Below are 12,412 nucleotides of genomic sequence, written 5' to 3'. Positions count from 1 at the left end.
TCCAAAACAGGGAGGAAAACGTCATCAAACTATCCCTAATGCATTTTAAAATTGTGTTAAACTTACTCAAGAGGAAACAGGACAACAAGAATGCTCCAATAAACGGTAATGTCTATTTAATTATCAAATATCAGATGTTCAAGTTTTCAACAACCAAGACAGGGCTTATAGTACAAAAACATAGGGCATGATTATTTACTTATCATACTTAAAAATAAGTCAAAGTGACACAATCTCTGTACATTAGCAGGTGCTTACACAGAATAGCAGCAAGGGTTCAACCTCCTATACACAAGGTTGTAAGCCAATGCAAATTCTGAGAAAACATTTTAAGACTTTAAACTGTTGACTTTTATGTTGTAATGTGACTGATAGAAAAATGTGCTTAAATATATTACCATTTAAAATGCAAAGAAAGAATACATTTTATTTTACAAATTACAAAATAATTTACTTTTAAGTCGAAGCAGAAACCTCAATCCTAAGAGAAATCTTTAAAAACAGTTTAACAAGGGGGAGGATATATAGCTCAAGTGGTAGAGTACATGCTTAGCATGCAGGAGGTCCTGGATTCAATCCCCAGTACCTCCTCTAAAAACAAACAGATAAATAAACCCAATGACCTCTCCCACAAAAATAAAAAATAAATAAACTAAAAATTATTTAACAAATTTTAGTAATTTATAAATAAATGTAATGAATTAAAAAAATAACCGAAAGCATGCATCCTGGCTTACCCAAGACAGTGTTGGTTTAGATCTACTGTCCGGGGATAATTACGAACAGCACTCCCTTCTCTCTTAAAATTACTACCAAATGGGAAGACAAATTATATGGGTACTCTGTTCATAGCCCATTACTTAAGACTTCCTGTAAGAAAAAGCTAATTTTCAGTTTCTGGATTCCTGGGTTTTAAATGAACTAACAATCAAGTGCTTTAGGAAGATGAACATAAATCACTGCTGAGCTTTCCTTCTACCAGTAGGAAGGAGAAGAATGGTGAATGGCATGAGGACAGCAAACAATTTTAGAAGTCTGATGTAGTGAGATGAAATTGGAAATTCCTGCTCCAGGGACTTCTTTTTACTGATCCAGAAAAATAATGACACAAAATTCATTAAAGAAACTCTTAAGTTGATTTTGTCTAGCTACTCTTTCAAACACCACTGTTAAAAATATTTCTAGAATTATTTTATTAGTACATTTCTAAATTTCTTTATTTTCATTTATAAATCTTTGAGTCTTAAGAGCAAGGGTCCTAAATCTAAAAAAGGAGGCCAAATCTAGGATTTCAGTAGTTCGAAAGTGAGTTCTAAGCCTAGAAAGTCAGAATCTGGTTTTACTCGGGCAAAGGAGGCTACTGGAAAGTAAGTCCTCACAATGTCCAGCAAACTGATTCCTAATAGAAAAAACAGTATACCTGTCCTTTTGTGAGAAGATTCTTGAAGAACTGCTAGGCATATGGACATTTACAGAAGTAATGTACTCTTAAGAGGGTCAAAGGTTTATATAAACATGCCTTAATATGTCAGACGATATATCTTTTTTAAAAGAAGGAAACTGCATTTATTTTAGGTGACCCTCGCACAACTCAGCCCAGGTACGCAGATGATTAGCTGCATATATGTGAACTAAATATAAAGCAGCTGGAAAATCCAGTGACACCTCCAAAGATAAAGAGCTGAAATTTACTATTGGGGAAGAATCAAGTTAACAAATACCACAAAAGAACCACAAAAAGAACAACACTTTACATTTCTACAGTACTTTCACTAACATTTTATTTAATCCTCATAGCCACTCAGAAAGGCAGGCAGAACTGTTAGTAATCTCCACTTTACAGCCTAGCTAAGTAGTAATAAACCTGAACTCAAATCCAGGTCTACTCCAACCAAAATCTCCCTTTCACTATTTCTCACGTGTCCCTTAACATATGCCATATAACTTAGCCATGATGAAACTCTGAGCACTAAACACACACAATTATTATTATACTCTTTGTTTTCTAGTGCAGCAGATCTCAAAGTATGATCTGCAGAGCCTTGGGCCTCCTGGATCTTTTCAGAGGTGCTGAGGACAACGTTACTTTCCTAAGAATACTAAGATGTTATCTGCCTTTTTCACTATGTTGACATTTGCACTGCTGGGAATGAAATGATGGGTAAAACTGCTGGCCTCTTGGCACAAATCAAAATGTTCTTTGGCATTTTGCCCTTTGGCAAAATAAAAATGGTAGTAATGTGTTTCTGTTTAGAGGTCTTCGTTCCTATTAGAGAATTTCTACTTGTAACAAAAGACAGAAATTATCCAAGTTCTGTTTTTTTCTTTGTTTTCTGTTACCGTGGGGTTTTTTATTTTATCTTTTGTTTGTTTGGTATTTGTATGCTTTTGTTTGGTTTGGACTAAGGAATTCTCTTCAGAAACAGTACATAACAATAAAATAATTTTGACCTCCACCTGCACACCACCCTAAAGTTGCTCTTGCTCCTCCTTTCTTAGCTTCCTATTTATGACCAGCTGACCATACACTGTATGCTCACTCCTCCTAGTGGGCTAAAAAGGGGTGGAAGAGGAGGTCACTGAAGAGTGAAGCAAACTGTCTCTAATTCCTTCTATCCTTAGAGGTTTTTTTGCAACAACTTCTACAGAATCAGTGGGTTTATCTAAATCACTAATGAAAAAATTGGAATTACTCCTTTTCAGCTGACCTAAAATTAAATAACCAATTGAGATAGCATGGTAGAAATGTCAGTAATATGGTCATCCTATCACTTATTTAAAATTTTAAGTTAAAAATTAACCATAATCCTAAATAAATCATATAATTGCAAAGGAATAGCCTTATTATCCTCTCTTTTAATCCAAGAAACCTAAAAGTAGAATAGTAAATATACTTTAATCCTAAAACATGAAATTAAAAAAAAAATTCTACACATCTTTGTATATCAATCTTTACAAAGAAACATATTTCAGGGCATATTTATCTTTATACTTAAGTATAGATTAGTAATCCTAAACTACTAAACATAAGATGCAATTAATAATTACTGTCTGAAAGATCTGTCCAATGATGTTAGTGGGGTGTTAAAACCTCCTACTATTATTGTGTTCCCATCAATTTCTCCCTCTATGTCTGTTAGTATTTGTTTTATACATTTAGGTGCTCCTATATAAGAGAAGTAAGCCAGAAAGAGAAAGAAAATACCATATGATATCACTTATACGTGAAATCTGAAAAAAAAAGAAAAAGGGCACAAATGAACTTATTCACAGAAAAGAAACAAACTCACAGACATAGAAAACAAACTCAAGGTTACCAGGGGGAAAGGTGGTGAGAAGGGATAAAATAGGAGTTTGAGATTTGCAGATACTGACTACTATATATAAAACAGATGAACAATAAGCTTGTACTATATATAGCACAGGCAACTATATTCAATATCTTGTAGTAGCCTATAATGAAAAGTAATATGAAAATGAATATATATGTATGACTGAAGCATTATGCTGTACACCAGAAACTGACACAACTTTGTAAACTGACTATACCTCAATTAAAAACAAAATTACAAGTCATTATATTCAGATTCAGTACTCACCTATACTAGAGGTATAATCAGTGGCTCCAAAGATCAACTCTGGTGCCCTATAGTACCGAGAACAGATATACGAAACATTGGGTTCTCCTCGGACCAGCTGCTTTGCACTAAGAAAAAAAAAAGCAGAAATTTTAAAAATTAAATCTAAACCATGAAAAGAACCTAAACTGCTATCATTCACAATACCAAATGTTTATCTAGGATTCCCACAGTTTCAATCATGCAACATACAAGAAAAAGAAAATATGAACCATTTTAAGTATCTCTGACAAAGGAAATCTGTAATTTTAACATACCACCCTGAAAAAAAGAACAGTAATTCTTAGAGAATGCATTTGTCAATGGTCACTAAGTAAAAAGATTTTTTAAAAATCACAAAAGGACAAATGCTGAATTTCTTCTAATCCTGTTCCTTGAATTCCACCTCTAAAATACAAAGGAAGGGCAGAAAAATAAGAGGTACTCCCCTCACCAAAAAGCATAGTAATAGAATATGAGAATGAATATTTTTTTTATCCAATATGCTAAAGGGTAAGAAATTGTCCACTCTAATTCAACTTCTGACAGAGTACCCCAAGGTGACCCAATCTACTTTATTTTTCTACCATCTTGGTCAATTTATTAACTGTCTAAACATTCATTATCCAGTAAAAAAGATAGGCCCTTTCCTGTAGGTGGGGATGATTCACAGCCCACGAAGTCTAACTCTGCAGTTGTAAGTTTAATCACATGTTCTCTTAATCCAACTTTCTTTCCAAATACTTTGTGACATGCATTTTAAACATTAAAGTAAGTTAAAATTTGTTTCTTTTGAAATGTTTCTTGAGGTAACTTGAGGACACATAGAAATAAATAAACTGCTATAGGAGCTAACCATTGTGACACAAAGAAATAGAGATAAATACAGGAAATAAACACAAAAACAAAAAGTGGTAAAAAGGTAAGAAAAGTTTTAGGTAAACATACAGGAAAATCAGAGTACAGAGAGGTGAAAGTAGTCACAAAGGTTTCTTTTGGGCTTTCTTTTCTTCCATTTATTTCTGGTCAATGGTAACTCTGATCATAACCTGTTCTTCTCGCATCACAAGTTTTGACGGTGGGGGGTAGTTTATTTTTTAACATTCTTCTCAAGTATTGACACATAGCAACCATTTCATAAATTACTATTATTCTGTTTTTTAGGCTACATGAAATATAAGACACATTTCCAGCATAACTGATATAAACTTTCTACTTTATAAAAGATTTTTTTAAATTAGCAAGACAGATTTCAAATACATAGAAAATATATTGAAGATTAAGAAGGTAATATCAGAAACTCCACAGCCTGTAGACTTCACTGATTGATGGCACTACCTTCTTTCTCTTTAGGTGAGGCTGCCTGCAACTTCCTGTCTCTTGAGGGTTGAGAGTGTTCAGTACAGTGATCACCAACTAGCACTTCACATACTTCCTGGCTCTCTTTCATTAAGTAAAGAATTATGAACAAGAAGGCAATACTGTTTTGTTCAAGTCACCACCAACCTGGCACTAAGAATCTAAAGTGCAGCCCAAGCTCTACTTGCCCAGACCAACTGTTAAAAGCAAAAAAGGCAGCTTTGTTATCAGAGCTATTAAAAATGAACTATTACAAGTGAAATCCCTACTCCAAATATGTTAGAACAAAGTGATTTCTATGTCCCAACAAAATGGCCCACAGCAAGTGTTTTGGAGAACAGAAACTCCACTAAACTTGATGTCTCATAAGTATTTTTACAATCCATACCAGTCAGTCACTCTCAGTGGGGAAGACACCCCCATAGCAAGAAAATTCATCTATTTTGGGCAGTTTGTCCTACAGATAATATGTAGTAGTACTTCATTCAAGCATCAAATAAGAGTTTTGATTTAATATCCTTCACCCTTTCTTATAGTTAGTTGAAGGGACAGAGTTACAGCCTGCAAAATGAACTGGATCCTGTGATAGGTGTCTCAAATTAGGAAACTGTAAGAAGGGGATAGTCTAAAAGAGGACACTCCTGTAAGACTAAGAATTAACTTATGACAAAGCAAACGTGCTTGTTTTTTTAAGACTCTCTCCCAAGAGACAGCCTGTGGAGAATGTATCCTACATTAAATCTAAAATTTAAACTGCAAATTGGTATAGAAGTATTACAAAGTAGGAATACAGATACTAGCAGGTGTGGGTCAATATTGATAAGAAACTGAGTTGAAAAGTAAGAATTTAGTGAGGATGAAAAAACTGGAGAGGATCCAGGTTACATGGAGGTGTATTAAGGACTAAGAGGAGAGAGATTACTCTAGGTGGTTACACTAGAGACTAAGTAGAAGATTAACTGCCCAAGTTACATGGGGATACAGGCTTGATTTTATGTTGAAAGGTTAGATCAGAGATGATCTACAAGATGCTGAATACTATGGAAATGAAAAGGATCAAGTCTTATTACACTATATATCATCACAGAATGAGTTTAAGACAAAAAGTACATTGGAATTTGCTTTAAAAAAAAGGAAGAAAGAAATAAGACACTAAATTAGAGAAAAAGTTAAGAAAACACTGCTATATACCTTTTACCTCATCTCTAAAATGAGGTTAACTCTAAAGAAGATACACAGTAATATATAATAATCAGTATTTTTTAAATTAGTTTTTATTAAAAAGTAATATATATACATAATGAAAATTCAAACAATACAAAAAGTATGATCAATGAAAAAGTAAGTTTCCCAACTCACATGTAGCAACCACTTCCAGTTTTCCTTCCTAGGAGTAATCAATGCTATGAATTTATTATATATCATTTGAGAAATAAGCCATGCATTTATCTGTGCACATATGGCTATACTCTGTGTTTTTAAGATACAAAAAGGAACATACTATACAGAGTCCTGACCTTGCTTTTTGAATTTAATATTTCTTAGAGATCATTCCTTTCAATTTATAAAGAGCTACTCCATTCTTTTTAATGGCTGCACGTATTACATTTTATGTGTTATGTACTGTAATTTATCTGGTCATTTTCCTACTGACATTTATAAACAATGCTATGAAAAAATTCTAGTATATATACTATTTTGTAAATGTGTATTTGTAAGGGAATAATTCTTAGGAGTTAAACTGCTGGATGAAAGATTATACACATTTATAATTTTGAACTTACCAAAATACCCTAACAAGAAACTGCACTAGTTTATACTCCCTGAATAATGGTAACAATATTTTTAGACTGACAGTGTAAAATTAATATATTTTAAAGAGCATATAGGGCAGGGGGGTGGGGTAGGAGAGAAGAAAGGGAGAAGAAAAGAGAGCTAGTTTACCTTCCAAAGTCACAAAGTTTTAAGACAGCTGTATCAGGATCCAACAAGAGGTTCTGTGGTTTAATATCCCGATGGCAGATTCCAAAGGAATGGATATAGGCTAAACTTCGAAACAGTTGATACATATACAACTGGAATAAAGAGTAAAAATTAATTGAATACTTTCCATTTCTAACAATTCAGAATCCTTAAGCAGGAAACAAAGTAACAGATTTTCAGAACAGAACAGGGACTGTTAGCACTCAATCTTCCTTTAAGAAGTTTCGTATCATTTCTACATTAATTGGCTAATTAAAGTTTAATTAGTGTTATATTTGTACCATCCTTTAATAGTTTAAAAAAGGAAATTTTACGTGTTTTATAATTTTTTATTTTACTAACATTTCACCACAAGCCTGTGTTTTCCTAAACACAGATTAAAAAGCTCAAAAGGGTATTCCCAAATCGTGTGGCTAATTAAGTTAACAACATTTAGACCAGAAGCCAAGTCTTCTGTTTTTTAAGATCATTAATCTTTAAAACTATTTACAGTTTCATCTTTAGAGTAATATTTTTCTGAGATGTTAGAGGTTACTGACATAGAGGTCTGGGGAAACTTACATGTGAACCGAGAATATCTATTATCAACGATCTATTAAGACATCAGTAACTCTGTTAACAGTATCACCACTCTTCCTGTTAATATCCTTCATAATTAGGTAGATTTTAAAATGCCATTTAAAAATAGATTCTAGCTGACTACTGACATCAATTTAAAAGAATATTTATTTCAATTTTATTACAAAACAAGATACACTGAGAAACTGGGTCTGCATGGAAGAAAGAATTAGACCCTTGACTGGGAAAGAGAGGATCTTTGTGAAGAAAGTGATTATAGCTTAAACCTATTTATTCCAAGGTCAGTGTCCTGGTTCACTTATAAATTTTTCTGTCTATTCACCTCCTGACCTCTACTCCAAAGTTATATATCATGGAAAGAACTTTTGAAATGATTCAAACCAAAGATACCAGTATCTTGGTAAAAAACCAACAACAACAAAAAAAGACAGTTAAAAGTCAGATAAAGCACTGACATACGGTACCATCTACATGTGAAGTGGTCTTGACTGCTACAAAAATATACCTAATCACTGATTTACAGGAAATACTGAGGACAGAGGAACATATTAACACCATAGTAATCCCATCAGCAAAATCCAGACTGAAATACTGTACATCAAATGACCCAGTGTCTAACAGCAAAGCTATAAAACATTAGAAACATTAGGGGAACATCTGTCAATGATAACATATGGACTTTACTTGGATCCAAACTCCAACAAAGAAACTTTAAAAAGATATGTATAAGACATACCAGGAATACAAACCATGACTGAATATTTAATGATACTATAAAGTACTATTTATTTGTATAGGTAAGACAATGGCATTGTAATTATGTTTTTAAAAAGAAAGTCCCTTTATTTATTTATTTATTTATTTATTTATTTATTTATTTATTTATTTATTTATTTATTATACACCCCCCCCAAAATACTTGCAGATGAAAACAGTAACTGTGATTTGCTTTAAAATAAAGGAAGGGGGAGCAGAGGGTGGTACAGATGAAATAAGAGTGGACATGAAATGATAACTGTTGAAGCTGTGTGATGGGTACATGGGGTTTCACTATTCTATTTTCTCTACTTTTACTTATATTTGAAATCTTCAATAATAAAAACAAATGTTTACAGTGACTAACAAAAAGATCCTGAAATCAGCAAAATTTCTGCAGACAGATACAGGAAAAGAAAACCATTTGGCACATTTTATGTTAAAAAGTGGTTAGAAAATAGGGATTCCTTAGTTAGGGATCAATACAGATCTGCTAAGAGGTAAATAAATTTGGAAGGCAGATTCAACAGAGGTATTTACTATATCCCTCTCTTTTCCAAGGGAATTTTGCCAATTCAAAAAAATATGATATATCTAGCCTCATAACCTTTTTCATGAAACTGTATTTTTTGTTTTATAGTTATTTGTGTATCCTTTTTTCTCCTTATTAGAGGCAAATGAAGTATTTTATCAGGCTTCATATTATTCGGCAATCACTTTGCATTTATTTGAATTAAAGAGCTGGAACAAAAGCTTGTCTAACCACCGTGCACCTCTTAGTGAATGCTCCCAACTTACCATTTTTTAAGGCAGTGTTAAGATCTTCTTTTACTTTACAGTTTCAACAATGTTTCTCATATATTAAGTTCATCTTACAGACCAACAATGCAGGAAATAAGTACAATTTTACAAACAGGGAAGTCAAGTAGAAACTGGATCAGTAACTTGCCCAGAAAGCACTTAACTAAGTAGCAAGATTGAGTGTCAAAACTAGGTCTTCAGGAATACATCTAGGGTTTCTCCTGCTTCATAAATGGGCCAGTTCTCTATACTGACAATAATGAGAGTCACAGTGTAGGTAGAAAAGAATCCATCATCATTCTAAGGTAAGAAGCTCAAAGATTATTTTAGATTTAGGAAGTTCAAAGGGACATACTATTGTGCTGGTTATCTTAAACAAGATCTGCTAATCAAAAAAACAGAATAAAGTACTAAAGTAAAAGTAAACTTCAAATTTACTAAAGTAAATTTTACTTTACTGAAGTAAATTTATAGTAGAAAAACTATGTCTTTTAGTTCCTACTATCACTGATTGAGCCACAACCTCAACCAAGTTTTGTTAAGCCCAAATAAAATTATACTGGAATTAGATTTTTAAATTCCCAGCACTGTATTCAATAGGAATACTGGACTCCTTGCCAAAATCATCTAGCTACCAAAGTCCTGCTTTGGTACCTATTTCATTACTATAAAGTTTAAAATCGTAAAACTTCAATACACAAATAAAAACACTGAGTCAATGCCACTTTACTGTCTAGAATTATTTGTATTAAAGGTAAAGTGCAAAATATTATATTTAGATATCTGAACTTTTAAACTTAACTCAGTTAATTTTCTCAATGTCAATAGTTAAACAAACAATGTGCTTCTAATAATCTACCACACCTTTAGTCACAATTATGTTGGATAAATCCTAGTTACTCTGCTGTTAAGTTCTGACAAATAAACAGGATAACACTGATATCAGGTACCAAAAATTAAATAACATCTTAATAGAGTCCGCCCAAACTTAAAATTATCAAAAGTTTAAACTTCAGCTACAGACACACTATTATCTATAAATGCAATAAAACAATGAATTTGACCATATTTATACCCATATTTTATAATTTTATATGATATGCTTGCTCCTATTTTAGTCCATGGCTCAATAAGGGTTATAAGAAATAAAAGGTGCTGTGGTGAGCAAAATTAAGATCTGTAACTGTCTGAAAAAATTCATTTGTCAGAAAGATGACAAGTATTTTTAATACCTGAGTCATGAAAGTTTAAAAGGTGAAAGCTTCACACACTTAAAAACTATAAAAAAATTTAATGAAGCTCTAGCAATACCTACTTTGTAGCTTTTCCCTCTCAGTATGAGACGTAATAATATAGTTCAAACACACGCAAGCATTCTCCCTGGCTCAAAATAAGTACTTTCTAAAACAGGAAATAACCCAATTTTTACATACCTTGACATAGATCACAGGGAGCGTCTGTTTGGCTCGACTATAATGTCTGGCAACTCTGTATACTGTTTCCGGAACATAGTCCAGCACCAGATTAAGATAGACTTCATCTTTCTGAAAGAATTTATTAAAAACAAACAAACCAAAAAACTAAGATTAGGAACTAGTTTTTGAATACCCAAATTAGAGTAAATTCTCTATATATTCATTTATTCAGATTTTTAAAGAAAAGATTCGTGTGTTCAATTTTAATTATACAAAATTAATTCAGAATATAACCATAATAGTAAAAATAAGTATACCACACTTTTTTACAAACAATTTCATGGCAAAAACACAGCCATTTCAATGCTTAAAATTCCTAATTGTATTTAAACTATTATTTTGGTTATATGATTTTAGAGGATATCATCTGTCACAAAGTTTCATATTTTTTAGTTTGAGAAACATCACCGTCAGGAAAAGGAGTCATGGTAGTAGAATAAGTATAGAATAGGGAGCTAAGAAATATGCATTTCTAGTTCTAGCTCTGCTGCTACCTGATGTATGTAAATCACTTAATCTCTCCAGGCTTCAGTTTCTTCAACTATTACATGATAAGTTAGACTTCAAAATCTCTTTAACCTCTACAAAAAGATTCTATGGTTATCTGATAGTACATAATTAATAAGACAACCACTTGTCTCCTACAATTAACTGGAAAAAAAAAAGTAACTTATAAGGCAGCAAGTTACCATACTCACAAGTTTATTGCAGGTCATATGTTTAAACAGCCATTCTCAGCAGCATAAAGACACCAATCCAAGATCAGTGGAAAGAAAGAAGGGAATTCCAACTAAGTACCAAGTAGGAAAAGAGAAACAGAGTGCTACCCTTACCCTTTTCATGTGAATCATTATCAGATAAGCAAATGGAAGCAGAAAATAAAGTTGAGAATCACTGTGTTCAAGTCTAGAACTGGCTACTTGCTGAGCGGGAAAATCTGCAGGTAAACTTTCACAATTTTCCCACTTTGAAATCATCTTACCTACCAAACTGAAGTGAATTTCATTTTTCAGCATTTACTGAGCATTTTCTAAATGTCATTAGTCACTGCAGAGGGAGTAAGGGTGCAAGTAAGAGATGTCATCTACATTGAGTATGAAAGGGGTATTTCAGGCAGAGAGAAAACTATATTCAAGATGGGGGGGGTCAAAGAACACAGCAGAGCTCAGGAAACACTTTAGTGAGACAGCATGCCATTGACCCTACTACCTTTTCACTTTCCCTCACTCCTTCATGTTCTCCTCTCTTCCCTCCATAACTAGTTTAAATTCTATGGTCTATCATTGCCCTCACTCTCCAACACGGGGGTCAGTAAATAATAGCAAAGGCCTGATGCCTATTTTTACAAATAAAGTTTTACAGGAACACAGAGATGCTCATTTACTTAAGTACTGTCTATTGCTGCTTTGGGGCTACAGTAACAGCAGAGTTGAATAGTTTTGACAGAAAGCACATAGCCTGCAAAACCATAAATATTCACTATCTGGCCTTTAATGAAAAAGTTTGCTAAGGCTACTCCAGTATATACTCTTCTCTTACATCATACTTGTTTGATAAACCACAACCCTGGTTAGATCCAGCTTTCCACCCATTCCATATCTGTACCCAAAGAGCTGAACCTGGCTGCAAAGAAACCTAAAATTGTGCTGACTGATTTCACATTAAATTCATCAACAAGAAATTCAATCGGCCCTGCAATCATGCTGCATTTGTCTAGTCCATTCACTTTTCCAAATTACTTGATTTCTTCTCTCTTTGTCTTCAACTTCTAACACCTCTTCTCCTACCCTCACCCTCAGCTGATGTCTCTCCTTGCACCACATGTACCCATTTACCAGCATC

General features: G+C 33.2%; 1 protein-coding gene across 3 annotated transcripts in view; it reads right to left on the bottom strand.

Moving 5' to 3' along the window:
- The window catches only part of GSK3B (glycogen synthase kinase 3 beta), a 167,138-nt gene that overhangs the window by 59,996 nt on the left and 94,730 nt on the right, over window positions 1–12,412 (bottom strand). For all 3 annotated transcript variants that reach the window (XM_031455135.2, XM_010981569.3, XM_031455129.2), the window contains exons 4-6: window positions 10,529–10,639; window positions 6,921–7,051; window positions 3,600–3,706 (exon numbers count right to left, since the gene is read on the bottom strand). In XM_031455135.2, the coding sequence (XP_031310995.1) occupies window positions 3,600–3,706; window positions 6,921–7,051; window positions 10,529–10,639 (349 nt within the window). The remainder of the gene's footprint in view (window positions 1–3,599; window positions 3,707–6,920; window positions 7,052–10,528; window positions 10,640–12,412) is intronic.

The sequence above is a fragment of the Camelus dromedarius genome, chromosome 2, assembly GCF_036321535.1.
Source record: "Camelus dromedarius isolate mCamDro1 chromosome 2, mCamDro1.pat, whole genome shotgun sequence".
Lineage (NCBI taxonomy): Eukaryota > Metazoa > Chordata > Mammalia > Artiodactyla > Camelidae > Camelus > Camelus dromedarius.
This window is presented reverse-complemented; position numbering and strand designations above follow the sequence as displayed.